Source organism: Poecile atricapillus, chromosome 15, assembly GCF_030490865.1.
Source record: "Poecile atricapillus isolate bPoeAtr1 chromosome 15, bPoeAtr1.hap1, whole genome shotgun sequence".
Classification (NCBI taxonomy): domain Eukaryota; kingdom Metazoa; phylum Chordata; class Aves; order Passeriformes; family Paridae; genus Poecile; species Poecile atricapillus.
In genome coordinates this window covers 6,340,671-6,362,802 of record NC_081263.1, presented here as the reverse complement: position 1 = coordinate 6,362,802, position 22,132 = coordinate 6,340,671, and the positions used below count along the sequence as shown (strand labels likewise).

General features: G+C 52.9%; 1 protein-coding gene across 1 annotated transcript; it reads left to right on the top strand.

Moving 5' to 3' along the window:
• The first annotated feature begins 497 nt into the window (after positions 1-497).
• EEF1A2 (eukaryotic translation elongation factor 1 alpha 2) lies at positions 498-15,108 on the top strand. Its single transcript, XM_058850430.1, has 8 exons — positions 498-623; positions 2,110-2,332; positions 6,457-6,636; positions 7,588-7,884; positions 11,976-12,126; positions 13,484-13,740; positions 13,828-14,062; positions 14,761-15,108. Exons 2-8 carry the CDS (start codon positions 2,189-2,191, stop codon positions 14,886-14,888), a joined length of 1,392 nt encoding a protein of 463 aa, XP_058706413.1. The 5' UTR covers positions 498-623; positions 2,110-2,188; the 3' UTR covers positions 14,889-15,108.
• The last annotated feature ends 7,024 nt before the right edge of the window (positions 15,109-22,132 follow it).

Sequence of the window (22,132 nt, the reverse complement as noted above, 5' to 3'; positions counted from 1 at the left end):
TGTTTCCCTCTGATTTCAGTCTTCCATCTCTCCATCTTCCCATCCTCCATTTTCCACCTGTCCACCTCTCCATTTCTCCTCCATTTTCCCCATCCTTCCATCCTTTTGCCTCCAATCCCTCCACCTCCCTCTCATGCCTTCATCTTCCATGTCTCCCATCTCTCCATCTTTTATCCTTCCACTTTCCTCCCGTCTCTCCATCTTCCCTCTTGCTGTCTCCCTCTGACTTCAGCCTTCCAGCCTTTCACCTTCCCATCCCTCTATCTCCCACCCCTCCATCTCTCCCCACCTTTCCATTTTCCCCATCCCTCCATCTTCCTCCCATCCCTTTATCTCCCATCCTTCCACCTCCTTCCCATCCTTACACATTCCCTCCCAGTCCCCCTTCTCTCCCGCCTCTCCCTTCTCCTCCTCCTCCTCCTCCTCCTCCTCGTCCTCCTCCCCCCGAACCCCCCCGCGCCTCCTCCTCCTCCTCCTCCTCCTCCCCCGCCCGGTACCGCATTGCCGTAGTGCGGGGGGGCCGCTGCATTGCGCTGCCGCCGTCGATAGGTGGGCCCCTCCCGCGGAGATAAAGCCGGCGGAGCCCAAGCCGGCAGCCTCTGGCCGCCCCGACCGCCGCCCCGGTAAGAGCTGCGGGACCCCGGCGGGATGGGGGGGACAGCCGGGATGGGGAGGGGGATGTCCTGCCCCAGGGGCTGCGGGGGATCAGCGCACCCCCCCCGTGTCTGGGTGCTGTCAGCCCCTGGGGTGGGGGGTACCCCCGAGGAGGGAAAGGATGGGGCTGGACCATTCCTTCATCCCGCAGGTGCGTCTTCCCGCAGGTTGGGAAATAACACGCAAACCGTGGTGCTTCAGGATGTGAAAATCCTTCTAAATGTTGCGCATGAGGAGGAAAACCTGATAATCCCCCCCAGGTCCCCCCTCCAGCCTTTATAATCATAGAATCCTCGAATGATTTGGGTTGGAAGGACCTTAAAGATCATCTCGTTCCAACCCCCCTGCCATGGGCAGGGATGCCTTTAGCTCGCTGGGGAAGGAATTTTAAAAATCCCCCAGTTCCCAAAGCGCTCTTGCTTTGATGTCCCCCAGTGTGCCAGGGGTCTGCAGGGGAGACAGGGACCCGCACCCAGGACTGGGAGCTCCGGCACCGAGCATCCCAGTGGAGCCGCAAAATGGCCAGATCCGGGCTGGCTGGGTTCAAGGGCAGGAGGGACGGGACAGCCGCCGCTCCTGCTGCCCAGGGAAGCTTCTCGCTGGGAATGTTGTCACCCGCATGACTGAATCGCTATTAGAGCAGCAAACTCCTCCTGACCTCCTTTACTTCTATGGGCAGATTCGTGAAATTGGATTTTATTAGACGTCAGATTAAAGCTCCTAATTGTGCCCGGTTTGTGTGCAGCTGCAGAGCCATGGCAACGCCGGGAGATGCCAGGACAGCTCCCCGGATATATCCGTTTGCGTTTTTAGCCTCCTCCCTCTGTTCCATCCAGTTTCAAGGCAGCAAAATGTAATAAACCCCCCAAGTGCAGGCTCAGAGGAGCCCCGCTGTTCGCAGCCCTGCTTGGGGGAGCAGGCGAGGGCTATTTTTGTCCACCCCATTTTGCAGACGCTCTGTTGTCACCTGAACCACAGTTCCCAGCTGGGGAGCGGTGGGGGCAGCCCGGGAGGACGGGCACCCTCGGCTCCTCCCAGGGCAGCCACGACATGGAGGAGATGCCCTCGGGTTTGGAAAGAGCGAGAAGGCAGCGGGAGCAGCCCAGAGTCGCGGGAAGGTTTTCCAGGGAGGAAGGGCACCTTCGAAGCATCGATGACGTAGCCCTGGGAACCGGGGGTCTCCGCGAGGGCGGTGGAGGGCAAGATGCCCAAAAACACGGCTCCTTGCCGAGACTTGGAGGCTGGACGTGGCCGCCCGAAATAGCCCGGCTGGCATCCCGGGGGCAGGCTGGCTGTGACCCAGCGCGGGCAGAGCTGCCAGACGAGGCCGGGCACCCCCGGGAGCGTGGTCCAGCGGGAAGGTGGGGCGAGGGGAGGACAGCCTTTCCCGAAGGGCTGGGCGAGGGGGATGGCACAAGGGGGGCTCTTTTGACTCGCCTGTCTCTTTCCCCGCAGCCTCCCCCAAAAGGCAGCCGCGTTCCCACCGCCCTCCCCAGCGCCGCCCGCCCCGGCCAGCCCCGCGTAGCCCAGCAGCATGGGGAAGGAGAAGACGCACATCAACATCGTCGTCATCGGGCATGTGGACTCTGGGAAATCCACCACCACCGGGCACCTCATCTACAAATGCGGGGGCATCGACAAACGGACCATTGAGAAATTTGAGAAGGAGGCTGCCGAGGTGAGGAGCCCGCCCCTCAGCCTGCCCCCACCCCGCGTTCCCACCCGCGGGGATGCTCCTCACTGATCCCCACCGCTATCCCGCTGGCAATATTCCCCTTTTGCTGGTGCTGCCCTTCTCTTACCTTCTATTTCTCCCTCTGTTCCCATCTATTTTTCTCCCTCTGCACCCCTGGGTCTTCCCGACTTCTCTGGCCTTGGGAAAATAGGCCATTTGGGCACTCGCCACCCTCTTTTCCGGAGCTGGGGGACTCCCTGCTGCCGGCTGGTAATGAGGGCAGGGGCACGCCGAGGTCTGCAAGATGGGCTAGGGAAACCAGCAGTAATCGCTAGGATTCTGGAAGAGCCACAAACCATGGTGCTTCAAGGCATGAAATTCCTTCTAAATATGGTGCATGACGGGGAAAACCTGATAATCCCTCATAGGTCAGGGCTGCCTGAATTTCACTCTGAAGCATCAGTTCCCAGTGCCTGCCGGGGACAAGGTGCAACATCAGCTGGACCACTGGTTTGATCCAGTTGAAAAACCTCATTCCTGTTTTTCCCAGGCAGGTGGTCTGGTGTGTAGTGTGAGTGGCAGCCTGTGACACAGAAAACTGGCAGGAAATCTGAGCATTTAAGTTAAATTAAACCCTTGCAATGGTGGCATTTATAACGATTTTATCGTGCATACGTTTAGAAGCTGTTGCACAGCAAAGCACCACCCGATACCTGTAATGTGGCAAACCCCAAGATTAACGAGGAAGAAACAGTCTTGGGAAGAAAAATGTCAATTGGGAGTCCTGACAAATTAATGATGGTAAATTCTAGAGATGTGGGTGAGCCAGGAACAGCCTGGCTGTGTTATCCACAGGGCAGCTCCTGTCACTCAAAATATAGCTTGTCGTCATCGCTCCGGGAATGCAGATATCCCTCTTTTTTTTTTTTTTTTTTTTTTTTTTTTTTTTTTTTTTTTCTGGTCAAGATCTCACATTTCATTGACAAAAAAAAAAAAAAGGAAAGAAAAGATTTATAGAGCTGCCACTTTTGACTTCACATTTTGCTGTCTGTCTTAACCTTTTTAATTTTCCAATAGCATCTGAGCTCAATCCCTTGTTTTCCTGCCCCCCTTTCAGCCTTTTTTTCGCATCCTTAAGCCAAAGAGCCTCTTCCTTCATACAAAATGATCCCTGTTCCCTGGTTTGAAATGATTGCTGATATCCTTCCATAAATCCCCCCTCCCTTTACCTATAAGATCAGATAAGACATGATAAGGTTATCGTCGATGTGATTGCAGTGATTTTAATTGAACAGACACTTTCACTGACTTGCCAGGATCTGCGGGCACTGGAGGCTGCTATTAATAGCCTATTGACTGAGCTTACAGACTCCATTTTCTGATGCAGGGCTGGGGAAGGGTTTGCTTCCATTAGGTGGCATTCACAGGAAATGGAGGCCTGCGTGCACCCAAAAGGCCAAGAAAAAAACCCCAGGGTCTGTTATTTTATTTAAGAGAAAAGAGCGAGGATTTCTCCCTTTTTTGTTTTGTTTTTTTTTTTTCTTTTGATTCAAGGGCAGAGGTAACAGCATCTCTGAAAGAAGAGTTGTCCTGTTTTTTAAAAAAAAAAAATGAAATAATCAGTGTTTGTGGCCTCCGAATAGAAAGCTGTCCCTCCGCTGGGGTTCGATCAGGGAAATTCAGGCTATTTCTGGCACTGAACAGGGAAGGTATTGTGCAGAGCTAGATAATACCCTGGGTTTTTCAACACCAGCTCTGGGTAACTGAATACACCCCGTGAAAGGAGGGAAACTGTTTGCTAAATAAAGGATCTCATTTGTCTTCACGTTACGTGTGATGCCGAGCTCTGGGGGGGTCTCACACGTGATGAGCAGCTGGTTGTGTGTGTGTGGACATGGCTGATGGCAAGAAGGTGCTGATTCCCACTCAGCTGCTGTGGGAGAGCCAGGGGTCTACTCTGTGCCTCAGTTTCCCCACCCAGAAGGGAGGGAGTAGGCTGCTGATGGGGGAAAGGCTGTGGGATGTGCTGATTGACCTCCTGCCCGAGAAGAGCCCATTATTAATGCAGTGCACAAATGCTCCATTCCCTGCTGTATCTCCATTTCCAGCAGTAAATGAGCGCACTCTGATGACTCCTCCCTGTTCCCTAAGGGGGAGTTTGATGTACGTGCTGGAAAGGGTTAACTTGGCCCCATCCCTGGAAGTGTTCAAGGCTAAGCCAGATGGAATCTGGAGAAACCTGGTCTAGTAGAACTGTCTGTCCATGGCAGAGGGGTTGGAATGAGCTGATCTGTGAGGTCTTTTCCAAACCAAACCATTTTGTGATTCTAAAATCCTTCAAGCTCCTGCTCTACCCCCTCGCTAAATCCAGTGTCAGGCAGATACTCAGGAGCAGAGACTTGATTCTGGATTTTTCCATCCCAGTGAGAGCTCACAGCTTCCCAGCAGAGATGAGGCATCACCTCCTCGACCTAGCATCCCCTCTGAGGAGGGGAAATCTTACCCTTAGCTTTAGGATTTTGCCCATAATCCTCCAGAGCAAGCTGCAAAGTCATCACAGCACTCAGCTGTTATGAAACAGGCTGTCACCATTAATTCCTTGTGCTGGCTGGGAACAGGGATGGAGTGTGGGAGATGGAGCAGACCAGCCCCTGGGCATGGTGCAGGCAGGGCAGGTTTGGATGTGATGCTGTGCTCTCTTTCCTGGGGAGGCTCAGCACTGGAGCATTTGCTATCTGCCAGCAGGAGATGCTTCTCTCTGACCAGTGACTGATAATGGGCCAGAAGAAAGTGTGATTGCAGGGAGTGGATGGATGGATGGATGGATGGATGGATGGATGGATGGATGGAAACAGGATATCACAGCTCTGACCTTGCAGAGCAATAGGAGACCATTAAATCATCTGCAAATTACCTGAATTCCTTTCTCTGCCTTAAAACCCCTCAGTATCTGAGGCCAAGAGCTGATGGCTGCAGCCCATTTTAACCCCTTGCTTTGGCCAGGCTGCCCTGACTGCCCCAGCACACAGAGTGGTCAGCAAGGGTGGGCTTGTCCTGCCCCATCTCCACCTGGCAGGATCCAGCTCAGACTGGGAGCACGACCTCCACGCTGGAGGGAAATCCAGCTCCCCTGGTGCAGTGACGTCAAAGGGCTCCAGCCCAGAGGAGAAGGCCCTTCGGAAGTGGCTCTGTGGTTTTACCAGGGAATGTGCTTTATCACAGGGCAGGAAGATTTACTGGAGCTAATCTCCCCCAGCGTGATTTCCTGCATTACAATGTTGGCTGAGATTTTGACCATTTGGCAATGACAGTTGGTCTGGCTGCAGCTCACAGTAGCTTTTCCTGTGAATTTGCACACTCTGTGGCAAGAATCAATCACGTTTCTATTCTGCTCATAGCAACCAACTCTCATTTAATTTTCTTTTAACCCATTCCACCCCTGCCAGTTTTGGGCTCACTCATGTAGCAATGCCCTTTCCCACTAACCAGCTGCCTCACAGGTCTGAGTCATGGATTAAAATCACAGAATCAGAGATTCATTTAGGTTGGAAAAGTCCTCTAAGATCATTGAGTCCAACCAGCACTGCCAAGCCCACCACTAGACCACACCCCTGTGTGTGCATCTCTGTGAAACCATGGGAAATAAAACAAAACTCATAAACAGATGTTTTTCAATAACTCCATTAGCATTAGGAAATGGGATAAGTATATGAATATTGTCTCAGAGACATTTGGTGTGGCAAGAAGCAGCTTTACATGTTTCTGTACAGGATTTTCCAGCGACAGGGCAGGACTGTGGTGTTTCATGGAGGAGACCTCATGGGTTGGTTCCTCCAGGTCCTGCCCACCCAGCCCCACTCACAAATTCACTCCATGGCTCTTCTTCCAGCCTCTCTTGCATCCTGTTGAGGAATTGAGGTTGAGAACAATATTGTTGAGAACAATATCTTCTTTCACCTGTATTTTTTAGTAAATAGACCACAGCTCTCACTGAATTTAGGGAATTTTACCATTAAATGCTTGCAGTGTGACCCTGTGTGAGCTTGGGAAGTGCCTGGAGGGTGGGAGGCCACCACCAGTGCTGTAGGCTTGAGTTTCTCACTAGTTCTTGTCTCTGTGTTGGCCAGATGGGGAAAGGGTCCTTCAAATACGCCTGGGTGCTGGACAAGCTGAAGGCCGAGCGCGAGCGTGGCATCACCATTGACATCTCGCTGTGGAAGTTTGAGACCACCAAGTACTACATCACCATCATTGACGCCCCTGGCCACAGGGACTTCATCAAGAACATGATCACTGGGACCTCCCAGGTGAGAGCTGGGGCCCAGGGCGTGGGGCGCTGCTGGACAGGGGAGGCTGAGGCTTGTTCAGGAGCTCAGGGTCATGCAGGTGCTGTTAGAGTCCTTTAGGAGGTGGGAGCTGAGAGAGCTGACATCGAGGAGTGTTCAGCAGGGTCCACCCAAGAGACTGGGCAGTGCCAGGGCACCCAGCACGCCATGGTCCTGCACTGGGTGTCTGGGAGAAAGGGTGTCTTTGGGGACAAAGAAGGGGCTTCTCCACCCCATTTCCACCCACGTGAGAAGGTGGGATGAACGTGGCTTGCCTGGGAGCTTCAGGCCTTTGTGTGAGGCTATCTCCACATTATTTTAGCCTCAGCCAAATGAGGTATACAGGAAACTTCCAACAATCCACCAGGTTTTATTGGATAAAGGAGGCTCCACAGATCTTTTCTCCTTCCCTTTCCTCAAAACAGCTGTTTTTGTCCCACATAATATTGCCAAACCAAACGGCCTACTCTTCCTGGGTAGGAACTGTGGGACATTCCTGCATCTCCCTGTGACTGATGGGCGCTGGGTGAACCCCACTATACCCAGGGAGATTTCCATTGAGGTACCAGTTGGACTGGGCATGGCTTTCTGCCAAACCCAGGCAGCTTATGCTGTGTGTTCTTGGTACAAAAGTAATTTGGGGAACAGTTTCCATGGCTGGAGTCACACCTGTCACTCAGGGAGGTTTTTTGCAGGAGTTCTGTAGGTTTTTAAATAATATCTGTAATGTCTGTAGATGATCCTGGTCAGAGTCCTGCATCCAGGAGGGATCCACACTGGTTTCTCACCCACAATGCAGAACCATGTGGGGTTGGCAATTCTGAAATAGCACAGCTGGGTCAGTTTTAAGGCAGATCAGCAGTGTTGTGGGTAACCAAAGTCCTCAGGGGTGTCACCAGGGCCGTGCAGCAATTCATCTACTCTCTGCCCCAGGCTGACTGTGCTGTCCTGATCGTCGCTGCCGGTGTGGGTGAATTTGAAGCCGGCATCTCCAAGAACGGGCAGACCCGCGAGCACGCCCTGCTGGCTTACACCCTGGGGGTGAAGCAGCTCATTGTGGGCATCAACAAGATGGATTCCACAGAGCCCCCCTACAGCGAGAAACGCTACGACGAGATCGTCAAGGAGGTCAGCGCCTACATCAAGAAGATCGGCTACAACCCGGCCACAGTTCCCTTCGTGCCCATCTCGGGCTGGCATGGAGACAACATGCTGGAGCCCTCTCCCAATGTAAGTGTGCCTTGTGTTACGCTTCTCCCCCCACCCTGAGGACCCTGACACAGGCTGAAGATGAACTCTGCTCTGCAAACATGTGCTGGCAGCACAGATGATGGCTCATGGAGCTCTGCTTGGCCCTGGGCAGGATGAATGGGCTCTCTGTTCATGGGTGCTGTGCCCTGGCCGGGCACCCCAGCAGCTGAACATGAGCATCTTAAGGAGATGATCAGTCTGGCTTTGCTTCTGGGCTGGGATTTGAAGTTTTCACCTTGTCAGAACCCACGGTGACATTAGAGCAGCAATTGTCACTCAGCAGGAGCAGTGGGGGTGTTTTTAGGGCATTGCTTTCTGGGGGGAATTGCACAATCTAGGGTCAGGCTTGGAGCAGTTCCTGCAGTGCAGCCGGGCTCCCTCGTGCTGGGTCTCAGGTTCCCTTTCCCATCGATGCTTTGTGTCACTGTGGTGGCCAAACCTCCACTTCCAGTGCTGGGATCTCACTCCTAAAGCTGTCTTCAGGAAGTACCAGGTTTCCCATGCCAAAACCACAGTTCCCTAGAGTATCCACTTGAGGCTGCTCCTTTTCCCATCGGTTTTCACTCCCTCTGTGGTGGGGAGACAAAGGCAGAGTGCTCTGGGTGGGCCCATGCCATCATTTAGTACAGCAGAAGGAAGGGCTTAAGAAGGATGGAGGTTTTGGCAGACAGGCTGCCCAAAACACTTGTTATTCTGACACTGGTTTTGTTGGAGGAAAAGCTACCTCAGGGTTAGTCTATTAAAGAAATAATGGGCTGGAAAGTTCTGGCCAGAGGAAGGTCCCTACTCTCCTGGTGACTTCTGTGTGACCTTGAGCAAGTTGCTGAGATCAGACACCCCAGGAATCTCTTGTGAAACCCATGGGAAATTTGATTCTTAGGGGGACTTCAGGACATCTCCTGTGAATTAGGGCAGGGCTCTGTGATGAGGGAGGCAATCCATGAGTCCAGCAGCAGCTGAGGGAGGTTAGGGATCACAGGCCTGAGGAAGGAGAGTGCTGCAATGGAAACTCACACAGCCATGAAACACAGCTCCTGCCCTGCACAGGAAAGGCAGCTCCCTTGGGATGGCTTGGAAGGAAGGAATTATTGGGGTGCTTGGGAGATTCCTGTTCCCAGAGGAGCAGAGCTGGGATAAAGGTCAGCCAGGGCCATGCCAAACCCAGCCCCGTGGTTCCTGGGTGCCTCAAATCCGGCAAGCTCCAAATGTCAGCAGCTGCTGGGCCGGGAAGATGATCCTGAACAATTCTCCTATAAATAGACAGCAGAGGGGAGGCATGGAGCAGGAGGGGCTCTGTGGCCCCCTGCCTCCAGAGGGGTCTCAGGGCAGGTTCCCAGTGTGATGTGCCACCTGAGAGAAGGCAGGGGATGAAACAACTCTGTCCTTTGTCCTAAGGAAGCAGCTGGCTCCTGGGTTCTGCCTGAGCTAGGGAATTGGGAAGAAAACCTGGCCTGGTCTGGAACAGCATGAGTTCTGCTGGAGAAGGCTGAGGGACAGGCTCCTCCTCCTCATATTGCACCACCTCAGGGAAAGCTTAAGCAGGAACCTGGTGTAGATGTCTCTTCTCTCTTTCCTCTCCTGAAAAAGCTCTGATTATTTTCACTTGTAATTTCTGGACAGGTTTCACTGAAGCACAAGGCAGTCAAGTGACTTGTCTGTCAGGGGACTTATCAGAAAGTGGGGATTAGAGCCATGATGTCCCTGCAGCTCCTGTTGCCTCTGAGCAAGGAGGGTACATCAGGCTGGAACCGGCTCTGTGTGGGAGACTCCAGCCCACATCCCTGTTGCACAGAATCCCAAGGCCAACTGCAAAAAATGACAGCTGGGCTGTGCTTCCATCAAAGTTTGGCATTTGAGAGCTTTTTGGGAAGTGGGGTGTTCTGTGAAGCAGCTTTATGATGCTCCAGCTGGCAGAATGGGGCCATTCCATGTGGTCTGGGAGACTTTCACCCCATGGGATGCTGCAGCCCAGACACACCCAGTCTCTGGTGGCAGGATGTGTGGTTTCCTGGGACTGCAGCCTCACCACTGGGGTGTGTGCATGGGGGTGCTGAGGTGCTCATGGGCTGGGCCAAATCAGGGAAAGGCAACTGCTCTGTGAAACAAATTTTGAGTGTAAAAGAGCTGGAGTTCAGCTGATATTTTGGGGAGCTGGAGCCTGTCTGCAGGATTTGGTCAGATCCTACTTTTGCCATAGGAGTGGTGGAATATGAATTGGTCTTTGGGGAGCAGATTTTGGGAATACATGACAGAGGTTTTATTTGGGTGGCCATAGGAGGCAGCACGAACCAAGTTTTACAGACGCTTTTCACCCTGAGGCCACGCTGAGGTTTTGCAGAGATTCATTCCCAGAAGGTGTCTGAGTTCATCTTTACCTGATTCTTGGCATGTCAGAAGTCCCCTGGAGAGAGGATGGCTCTGGCAGCCAGGTGTCCTGGGCAGAGGTTGTTATTTTCCTGTGTGCCAGAGCTGTGTGGAGCAGAGGGACAGGAGCTGTGGGCACTTGGTGGCCGTCATCCTCGAGAGCAGAGCCTGTGGGCAGGTGGCCACCAGGCAGCTGCTGGCACAGGTCCCTGCCTGGCGTTTGGGCCATGCGACAGCAGAATGGGGGAAGGTCTGAGTCATCCTGCACATCACACGAGGCTCCCTCGCTGCCTGGATGGAGTTTTCATTTTGCCAAGCTGTTGCCTGGCTCTGGGTCTGGCTGCACACCGAGAGCTGCAGTGCCCTGGGAAGAACCCGCAACAAAAGTCCCCAGGCTCCTCCTGCCACTGCCGCCAAGAAAGACAAGTGGTGTCAGACATGACCCCCTGAAGGTCATTTTCCTGAATGCTTTGGATGCAAGCTGAGTTCCCTGGCTGCATCCTGTGTTTCCCTCTCTCCTTCCCAAAGCTGGTGCAGATTGCAGGATAGCAAACCAGACTTGGCATAGCCACACCCTGCAGGGATTGCTGTGAAGCTGGGGGCACTTTGGGGGTCTTGCTTCACCCCAGCCCCCAATGCCCACTGCACTGTGCCCCTGGTGTTGGTGCTATGGGAAAAAAGCCACATCCACAAAGTGTGTGATGGATTTGGGACACACCGGAAACATTTGACATTTGAGTGGGAAAATATTGTCTAACCCTCTCTATACAGAGGCAGGGGAATGGCCTTGCAGACTCTGATCTCTGCTTATTGTATTAGGCTTGTCTCAGACCAGGACTAAATTTTTCTTGCCAGCAAGCTCCAGGTGTTGCTACAACATCCAGAAGTGCAGCATCACCCTAATAAAGCACTGCAGTTCCCTGCATTTAACCATGGTACCTGAGCACATTTCCACCACTCTCTGCCTCTTTTCTGGGAATTTTTTAGTTTTAATACCCACTTTAGGACAGGAGAATAGAACATCTGTGAAAAACAATCCTGTCTCTTGGCAGATGGGTTTCCAGCATCCTCCCAAGCCAGGGTTTAGAATCCCAACCCTGGAGGGGTGATAGCAGGAGTGAGTGAGGGGAAACATCTCTTTGGGGCTCACATTGGAGAAGCTTGGACCCCAGGACTGAAGGTTGAGCACTTTGTAGCTGGTGCTTGGCTGCAGACCCTGTGGTCCCTGTGCTGGAGGCAGCACTCCTGGAGGGCAGGATCCAGGCAGCTGGTGCAGTGCCCATGGGCTGGTGTTGGAAGTGAGGGCTGTGAGTGTGCTGGCTTTAACCACTTCCATCCTTTTTCTCCTGTTAATGGATGTCTTGCTCATTTCTAGAAGAGAGAGGGAGATTGAGCAAAGTCTGCAGGGATGGTGGAGTGGAAGGAGCTCCCCAGCCCCTAGTAAAGCCAGGACATGGCAGGACTGACTTGATGAAGGTTGTACTGGTGGGACATCTCTCTGGGCTTACCTCTGGGTGCTGAGGACAGGCACACTCAGTGCGTGTTGCAAGTGTTCCAGGCCAGGTTGGGTGGGCCTTGGAGCAACCTGGTCTCGTGGAAGGTGTTCCTGCCCATGGCAGAGGGGTGGAACAAGATGGTCTTTAAGGTCCCATCCAACCCAAACCATCCTGTGATTCTATGGCTCTCTGTTGCTGCTCTCTTCCCAGATGCCTTGGTTCAAAGGCTGGAAGGTGGAGCGCAAAGAAGGCAACGCCAGTGGGGTGTCCCTGCTGGAGGCCCTGGACACCATCCTGCCCCCGACCCGCCCCACAGACAAACCCCTGCGCCTGCCCCTCCAGGATGTCTACAAGATCGGAGGTGAGCTTTGCCACTCCTCTGCCTTAACCCGAGCCTTCATTCCACAGAAATTTGGGAATGACATTTCCAGGTGTTGGGAAGCTGGAGGGATTTGACTCTTCAAACCAGAGATAATAAAGGGTGGTAGCTCCTGGGCAAAGACCCCGTTTGAGCCTGGCCTGCCTGGGGTGGAGGTGGACGTGCCCAAAGGTGCCCAGGGACCAGAGAGGAGCAGCAGGTTTGTGAGCTCTCCCCAGGGAATACATGATGCCAAAACGGCTGCAAATTGACCCCAGAGGTCACGGCTAGCAAGCTGGAGGCAGCAAGAAACATTCTGTGACCCAGGTGAGAGACAGGACCAGCAGGGAGGGCCACTGAAGCTGGTGCATGGCAGCTTGGCTGTGACCTGCCCGAGCTTCCCAAATGCTGGTGTCCATCATCAGCACCTCCTCCTGCCAAGCTGTGCCAGCCATGTAGGGAGAGCCGTGGCTGACGCGTGTCCCCTTCCCTCTGGAGAGGTGATGGGGACACTTTGCTCAGCTATAAATACCCTGTGAGCTCTCTGACCTGCTGGCATAAGTGGACAGCACTGCTGACTCCTTGGCTGCTGGATCAGGCAGGCCCTGACTTTTCCAGACCTTTCCCACCCTTTTCCAAGGACACATGCACTGCAGGGGTTGAACATGGGATTTTAGCTGGGTTTTTAATGCAGGCTGCTGTTGTTTGCAGTGGACATGAAAAGTGGTGAGCAGGTCTGTGTCCTCCTCTAGCTTAGCTGGGGCAAAGGGATCTGGTTTTACTGGCAGGCAGGTCCTTGGGGAGCAGAGGCACAGTGAGAAGAGGGGAGGTGGAGGCAGAAGGGTGGATGTGGAGAAGCAGATGGGTCCAGACAACCTCTTCAATCTCTTTTCAATGTTGTTTTTCTCAATCATTCTTTACCTGCCTCCAAAGGGGAATTTTCCCAAAGTCTCTTGGTGACACAGAGTCACCAAGGTAAAAGATCCCAGATATTTAATGAGCCACCCTCATTCTCTGTCACAGCTGGTGGTGTGGCCATCAGGGATGTTGCACACATGATGGGATGTCCCAGCCCTCCACACCAGAGATGCCACAGCTGCTCCAGGAGAACTTTTGGGGCATTGCTCAGGACTTTCTGACTATGGGTTACTTCTTTTTTACAGAACTTTGAGTTTTGTGAAAATCAGTGATTTTCAAAATCCCTGTGTTGATCTGCTGAAAACATGGGGGTTTTGGGCAAGGAGCAAACATACTTCGGTGACAACCACTGGAGAAATCTTGCTTTTGCTGAATGTGGGTTCTGGCCCAGGGACATACCAAGCAGATTGAGTTTTGCTGCACTCTATCCTTGTCTCCACAGGGATTGGCACAGTCCCTGTGGGCCGAGTGGAGACTGGAATCCTGCGGCCTGGCATGGTGGTCACCTTTGCCCCTGTGAACATCACCACTGAGGTGAAATCCGTGGAGATGCACCACGAGGCCCTGAGCGAGGCTCTGCCTGGGGACAACGTCGGTTTCAACGTGAAGAACGTCTCGGTGAAGGACATCCGCCGCGGGAACGTCTGCGGGGACAGCAAGTCGGACCCGCCGCAGGAGGCAGCGCAGTTCACGTCTCAGGTGAGCAGGACGTGTTGATGCCACCACGCCTGGCTTGCCAGTGTCCCCCCACTCCCAGCCTTGCCATGACACTGCTCTGTCCCCCAGGTGATCATCCTGAACCACCCTGGCCAGATCAGTGCTGGCTACTCGCCCGTCATCGACTGCCACACCGCACATATCGCCTGCAAGTTCGCCGAGCTGAAGGAGAAGATCGATCGGCGCTCTGGCAAGAAGCTGGAGGACAACCCCAAGTCCCTGAAGTCGGGTGATGCAGCCATCGTGGAGATGATCCCTGGCAAGCCCATGTGTGTGGAGAGCTTCTCCCAGTACCCACCCCTTGGTAAGGGAATGGCTCTTTGGAGGTCTCCTGTGGAGGAGCATGAGGGCTCTGTGGGTGCAGAGCTCACACCAGACATGCTGAGCTTCTCCCAGCTAGATGGGGAGGGAGCCGAGGATGTTTTTTGGTCCCCCATATGCTGCTGAGCTGGGTCTCCAAAGGCTGGGTTTTCCCTCTGGGAGCAACAAGACCTTTGCTTTATGGTTGCTAAACCATGATAGTTTCTGAACACTGAAACATTTTCCAGTTTCCTCCTCTCTGCCCTGAAACAACTGGTCAGGAAAAGAAAGAGGGAAGTTTGTGCAGTGGAGGCCACCCTTAAATGTGGGGACGTGCCATGCTTGAGTTCTAGGATGGTTTGGGTTGGAAGGGACTTAAAGGGCATCTTGTTCCACCCCCGTGCCACGGGCAGGTACACCTTCCACTAGACCAGGCTGATGTTGCACATCTGGAATCTTCAGCAGTGCTGGGAGCTTGCAGAGAAGAGATGGGGTTTAACTTTAAAAAACAATCATTTAAATAGGGGGGAGCATCAGGAGTGGCAAGAGTTGATAGCTGAGGGCTTGTCCCTGCAGGAACCTACTCCAAGGGCAGGGATAACACATAGCACCATGAGTGGGGGGTGTAGATCCCACCCCCATCCTCCCAGAAGAGCTCAGCCTCGGTGTGTCTCTCTCATTCCTCCTCTCCCTGTCCCTCAGGCCGCTTCGCTGTCCGTGACATGCGGCAGACCGTGGCCGTGGGCGTCATCAAGAACGTGGAGAAGAAGAGCGGTGGGGCTGGGAAAGTCACCAAGTCTGCCCAGAAGGCCCAGAAGGCTGGCAAATGAATCGTGGGCTCCCAGTGCATCGCGCAGAAACCATCCCTGACACCAGGACGCTGCCACCGTCTCCCCCGGGCGCACGTGTGCACATCAGCTTGTAAGAGTTTATATGTCAACGACTGGATGCTCACCATTAAGGTCCAGTGGAAATTCTTTAAAAGGAAAAGCATGTTCCAGCGTTTGTGAGGCTTCATGTTAATTTTACCAATAAAACTGGTACAACATCCACAGTGGAAAAAAAAAAAAAAACCAAAAAAAATTCCAACAAACCAAAAACAGACAAACTGCCCCCCCCTCCCAAAAAACAAACAAACAAACAAACCAAACCAACCAACCCAAAAGGTGTGGAGCTGTGTGTGTGTGCATCTGTTACTGACAGGGGCTGGGCTGGCTGGGGGCTGTGTAGTCGCACTTAGAGCAGATGGTGGGGATGGGCACAGGAGGGCCTGGGATGGAAATAAGGAGGCAGGAGGACAGCTGGGAGCCCATATTCAGGGTGTCAGCCAGCACTCAGCCCTTCCCCAGCTTGCACCCCTCGACACAAGTGATTCCCCCAGCCTGAAGCAGGGACAGCTCTCACAGCAGTTTTGAGGGTCTCCTTAACCAGCTCAAGACTCTAAAATAATTTTCCAGAGTCTTTTTAATACTTTTTTTATGCAAAACAGCTTAAATTGAGCTCCTAGAGTTATGCCACTGAGAGAAAAGAAAATAGGGCACCCCCTGTCTCCTGTAAGGGTGAGGAGCATCACTTTGGGTCTTTGTCATTCCCCATCATGTTGGGAGCAGTGGTTGAGACAGCAGCTCTGCTTTGTGGCATCACCCATCCATGGTGGATCCCCCAGCCCTTTCCAAACAACACAACAGGAACATTTCTTCCTCACTAACACCCAGACATGACTCAATTCTCACAAGAAGCCCTGAAACTCATGGTCTTCACCCAGGGCAGTGTCTTGACTCTCATCACAGTCCAGGCAAGGTGTGCAGCTCTCCCAACTCCACCCAGTGCAGCTGTCCCAGTCTGAGGGGTTTTGGTTGCTGAGTGGTTGGGATGGGCCAAAAGCATCAGCCAGGAGCTGTGAGGAGACTGAGTGGGAGCACCGAGTGTGAGGAGGAGCAGTAGGTGGTACAATGGGGCGGGGAGAAGGAGGGAGGCGGTGTGAGAGTTGTGATTCCACTACATCATTCCGGGGATGTTTCCAAGGGATGTTTCCTCCCTGAAGGAGGCATTAGCAGCGTGCTGGGGCATCCTGAGCTTGTCTCTGCCCATGACTCGGCTTTCAGGAGGAGACAGTGCTGGGAACATGTGGCCATACGCGGTCTCTGAGAAGGGCAGCATCAAGCGAGGCCCTTCCCAGGAGAGCTCCAGAGACACAAATATCATCATTACTGTTTGTGTCACAAAGCCCTTAATGATCCTAATTAACATCTGATGCTCTGCAGTGCTGTGTGTCCCCAGGCAGAGCCTCAAGGAGCTGACATGCAGCTGAATTACAGAGAGCTCTGCATGATCTCACCCTGCCTGCTCCCCCAAAACTCTCCCCATCACATGTTCGCGTCACAGACACAGACTGGCTCCCTGGGCCAAGATCCCCAAAACTGTGCACAGGCCACCAAGGCTCCTCACCCCTCTCCACACACCCCACATCCACCAGCTTCATCCACAGAAAACAATTTGATTCCCAAGGTCTTTGCAGTGTCTGGGCTCTCTGAAGTGCCGTGTCCTTGGCATGCCACAAATTGGAAGGGGATCTGGGGATCCCTGCAGGCACAGCACAGCCACAGGAGAAGGCTGTTCTCCCACTGATAGTTTAATCTCATCTTCCAGCTCCTCCTGCATTTCCCAGCTCCTAAGGCATGTTTTCCCTGAGACAGCTTGTGCCTCTTCCTGGGTGTTTCCAAGCAGGAGAACATCCTCATGTGCATGATCTTCCTGCATCCTTAAAAGCAGCAGCTTCAGGAGCTCATGTGGGAATATTCCTCCCACGCTGCTCAGGAACCTCCAGCTCCCTGGTGCCCCATGGAAGCCAGCCCCTGGCACAGCAGGAGTGGGGACAACCGTGGGGTCAGGTGGGGGACAGAGAAGAGCAGGCGCAAAGTCTGCACCTCTCTCTCTATTTTAAAAGCAAAAACAGGCTTGACAAAACCACGGCTACGTTTCCATAGAAATATGCCAAGGGAGCTGTGAAAGATACTCTGGTAGCACTGCACAAGTGGTGAGGTAATTAATGATAGAACTGCAGAACAGCAAAAATATAAACCCCAGAGGATTTAACTCAGACTTGCTCATGGCTCAGAGCTGGGCCAAGTTTTCAGCCTCAGTTCGATGTGGGTTGGCACCCCAGGTGATCTGCAGGAGCAGAAAGAAGAGATGGTGCCTGAAGTGAGATCTCAGCAGCAACAGCATCACCCATTTTGGGAGGTTTGGGTCAGGATCCTTAGCAAGACAGAATGAACAGAAATAGTGTTATTTAAACCCACTTCAAAGCATGAGGTTCCAAAGGAAAAATATGCTGAATTTCTGAGCATCTCAACGCAGTATCAGTGAAGCCACAACCTGCCTCCAGCCAAACCTTGGGTTTGAATCCATTGTGGATCTGTGCTCTGGGATTGGATCAACAACCCACCATGTACAAATCACTGCCTGGCCCCACAGGGCTTGCAGGCACACAAGCAATGATGCCCTTAGTTTGACACGATCCATTTTGGGATCCTACCAAAATGATAAACAACCCAACAGCCCCCCTAACTTGACCGCGGGTGGATTGTGGCAAACCTCGCAGTGAGCTCAGGCTGATTTTGGAGCCATCAGCACCGTGTCGGAGCGGGTGGGTGTGTGTGACCCATGGCAGGTGATAGAACTGCGGTGGTGAGATGGATTTTAAAATGTCATATTCTCCTCCAATTACTCCCTGCCATGTCCAGGTGTGCTGGGACGCCACAACCCAGAGCTCAGAGGCATATTTTCATAGCAACTTTTATTGTTTTAGAGTAATTTTCCACCACAGTCCTCCCTGAAGGCGTCGCGGTGGCTGATCCCGTAGCAGCCTCATCGGTGCCATCTCGTGGAAACAGGGACAAAGTCCTCCTGGAACAGCTGCCGAGCAGAGGAAACCCAGACCCTCGTCCCTCATCCTGGCAGCACGGCCGAAGCAAAAGGAATAGCCTCGGGAGATGCAAAGTGCTTATTGCTGTTTCTTTGGGGACTGGAATTTGCAAGTGTGATTGTATTTCCTGAAATTTAAAGCTGGTGGAGGGAAAAGTACTTGAGGTTGCAGGAAAGTCAAAAATCTTTAGGACTGGCTCTGTTGTACAGCTGGGGACCAGCTCTTCAAGAGGAGAGAAGCCAATGGGCCTGGAAGAGGAGGGAGGAGGAAGGAAGGGGGTGTGGGCTGGATGTGAACCCAGTTTCCAAAAGGGAAATCTCCACGATGCAGCACAGCCTGCACACAGCATGGCTCTGATGCCTTGGTGGGGGATCCTGATGGAGAAGGGAATATCCCACAAATGGGACCATCCTTTAGGTGTGAATGGACACCTCTGGCAAACCCCACACTCCTCTTGTGGCATCCACTGGAATGAGCAACGAGTGCTTCTCCTTTCCCACCTCTACCCTCGTGTCTGGCTGTGTGCTGTTAATAATTTAAAGTAAGTTTTCTTAATCCACTGGAGCTGATTGGCTGACTCAGCAGGCGTTTGGGGCTGCTCTAAAAAATTTATAAGGCTTTTGCAAGATTGCAAGTGGAATCCAGGCTGCAGATGCTGAGCTGGGGGAATTTGAACCTCCTGCTGCCCTTCTGCACTTGGAGGGGAGTTGAGGCATCAGCCACAACCCCTTGTCAGTCTGGGCAGGTCCCTGCAGACCCAGCACAGGCCACACGTCACTGGCACTCAGAAAACCTCTTCTGTCAGGGCAGTTCCTCTCCCATGGCTCCATCATCTGTCACCAGATTTTGCTGAACCTTAACCCCATGCAGGCAGTGAGGTCCTGCCTGTGTCATGCTGACTCAAAAGTCTTGGTGACATCTGAAGCATTTACACAACATTTGAAAACACACCCCACTGGGAGAAGAAAGCAAACAAAGGTCTCCTGACCACCCATTCAATTTTTTCTGCCTTTTAAACCACTGTCACTGACTGCCAAGGAGGCCAAGGTGCCATTCAGCCCAGAATTCCCAGAGGACATCACCCAAGGGGTCCTGCCATCGCCTGCTGGTGATGGAGATGCTGAATCATCTGTGGTAGCGATGGGGATGATGCACATGCAGCACAAAGTGACTATGTGACCTTAGAAAGTGACTTCATCACTAACCAATGTCTTTCCTTGTGTCCCAGCAGATGCTTCTCTTCTCCTTGGGCAGCTGCACAGCACATTTCCCCTTGCAAAGCTGCACTGCCACTGGGCAGCTCTCCATCCACCTTTGGTGTAAATCACCTCTGCTCTGCTCCCCAGCCCAAATGTCTGGGCTTGGCCTCTTTCCTGAGCAGATCTGCATGATGTTGGGCACCCAGGTCAGAGCAGACGGGTTTGGGGCCATCCCCACAGCCTGGGCAGTGCCTGGCCCAGTGAGGATGAGGAGTTCTCCCTGGGTTTTGTGTCCTTGGAGCTGGACACAAACCTCTCAGACTAAACCTTCTTGGGAAACAGAGGATGGGCCAGACCAGAAGCTGGGGGAAAGGGCTGATCAAGGCAGGGAACATCCCACGCCTGGGTGGGTCTCACCTCTCCATCCTGCTTCCATTGCACTCCCTTCACCAAGTCCATCAGCCACCCTTGGCCCCAGAGGTACAAATTCAGACAGGAGGGTGAGAAGCCAGGCTCTCCAACATTTTGTAACATGCCACGGGCCAGACCTGGGAGCCTTTGACTAATTTCCTTTAACCACCTCCCTCTGCATTTCCCCAGTTTGAGATCCACATTTTCAGGTGCATCTGCAGCCAGGGGAACACAAAGCAGCAGCTCTGGCCAGGGCAACGCACCACATCTTGTCCTCCTTTTGGGCTGTTCTTTACCCTGTGCAGAGATATTGCTGAGCTGAAGAGAAACTGGAGCTGTAGCACAGCCCAGGGTGAAGCTCTGGGCCAGACCCTCCCTTCTGCCTCGGGTACCATTTGGCCACTACTCTGATATTTTATGGAGAGGTACTGCAGCATCTTGAAATAACTCATTTCAGCTCTGCTCACAAACACTCTTTTGCTGCCTACAAATTTAGGATGGCCTGGTTTTGCTTAGTCTAAATGATTTGTAATCACCCTGAGTCTGGCACTGTTCTCATGTCTTATATCCTCTTAATGCTCTCTGCAGTGCCGGCCAGAGCACTCAGAGTGATGAGTCTGGAGGCAGCCAGGCGTTGGGACGGGGACACGAGCAGGGGAAAGAGAGGAGGACAGTCCCCAAATATCAGCCTTGTGGGGATGCCATGGCTGTGACGGCACTTACTGGGCACAGGCTGCGGGTTTCTGAGCCGGCTTTTGGTGCGGGGCAGGAGTGCAGGGGTGTCTGTGCCAGCCCCGCCACCTCTCACACGTCAGTGCGGCGAGGAGATCCTTTCCAACGCTCGCCAGCTCCAAGGACACAGCGTGGAATTGTGCTCCAGCACCTCCCTGAAGGACTGCGGTGACAAGCGAGGGCGGCTGGTGGCAGAGGGAGGTGGCTGTGATGGATGGGGCCGCAGCGGCCCCGAGGATGCTCCGAGCGGTTCCCAGCTCCGCGGCTGCCAGGGAAGCGCTGCCGCAGCTCCGTGGCTTCGGTGTCCTCCCCGCCATCAATCTCCACGGGGAATGTGCCCAGAGTGGGGACAGCGCGGGGTGGCCGAGGCTGAGCACATGTGCAGGTGGAGCTGGAGCCCCTCTCCGGCAGCTCCTGCCAGGCTGCAGACACGGCTCAGCTCCGCTGCTGCCTCCCCGGCCCTGCCCGCACACAGAGATGCTGAATGAGAGGTTTCGAGGGCACAGCCGGAGCCTCGGAATGCCCAGAGGACAGGAACAGTGTGAGCAAGGCAAAGTTACGAGAACAAAACACGGGTTGCATGAAAATCAGGCTGGAAGTGAGGAAATGCCACCCTGCAGGCACAGCACCCGCATTTTTGCCTGGGGGAACGTGCCCAAAGCTCTTGATCCTGCCTTGTCCAACACCCGAGATGTTTAGCAGGTGCTTCCCACACAGGATGCAAAGTGAGCCCTCGAGGAGGGAATTTCACGATCAGTAGAACCAGGGGTGTCCGTCTTCCCATGGATTTATATTTCAAATAATGTCCTGGATGTTCTCTGATGTCCATTATTATCGTGTCCATGCATCACCATTTCCTGCAGAGAGGAGATTTCTGTCTTCTCTCTCATCACATATTCTCACTCAAAGCAATCTGAAATTCCCCCCTATCTTTAATAAAGAAGATAAAAATTTCCCAAAAGCTCTGCAGTTATTAAAGGAGGGAAGAGAGATGCAGATGCACGTACACCAGCTTTCCTTAAGACCTCAGGTTAAAGATAAATAAATCATAAACTCTTGCCCTTTCACATTCTTTTGATTTCCCAGGTGTCCAGGCTGAAAGGCTGAAGAAAGCCTGCAGCAAAAGCCCACGGTGCAGAGGAACCACGAATTTAGTTACTTCAAGAGTTTTCCTTTGCAGATGACACATGGTATGCTGTGACAGAGGCAGGAGCATGGAGACAGCCACGTCTGCCTGGCAGCTTCCCAACAGAATACTTCCATTTTTTTAACCTGAAACATGGATCAAAAGCAACCCTCCTAACTAAAATCAAAATCTAATATGCTTTTTTTTTTTTAAATGGAAAAAAATTGCATGGAAAAAAATGGAAAGCAGATTTCTTTTAAAATTTGGAAGGATTTCTTTTCATCTTTCTCCATAATGTAGAGGTAAAATAATTAGCCTTAAAGCTTTTCAGTATTTTAGTAATTTGGTTTGGTTTTCTTACTTGCCAAATCTGTAGGTTTTGACATTTTAGAAAAAAAAGAAAAAATTAGTAAAAAAGAGCTTTTGCTCAAAAAAAGAAAATATTTTTTTCTCCGTGCAGGTTTAGAGCTTTTGCATCTCCTCAGGCTGCTGGCAGGGACCCTCCCAGCCAGTTCCTTGTACCCCCCTTCCCTGCTCTTCCCTAAGGAACACCCCATCCCTGGGACAGGATCAGATGGGATTATCTCCTTCAGAGACCTCTGATCCAGCACAGCTCCCCACGTGCTGGAACCCAAACAGAGCTGGAACCCCTCTCACATCCTGCCCCAGCATCTCCTG

Excerpts from the sequence above, each read along its gene's own strand:
- EEF1A2 (XM_058850430.1), top strand. The coding sequence starts at position 2,189 with ATGGGGAAGGAGAAGACGCACATCAACATCGTCGTCATCGGGCATGTG. Across the intron at positions 7,885-11,975 it reads TGCTGGAGCCCTCTCCCAAT|ATGCCTTGGTTCAAAGGCTG; the intron begins GTAAGTGTGCCT and ends CTCTCTTCCCAG. Across the intron at positions 14,063-14,760 it reads CTCCCAGTACCCACCCCTTG|GCCGCTTCGCTGTCCGTGAC; the intron begins GTAAGGGAATGG and ends CCTGTCCCTCAG.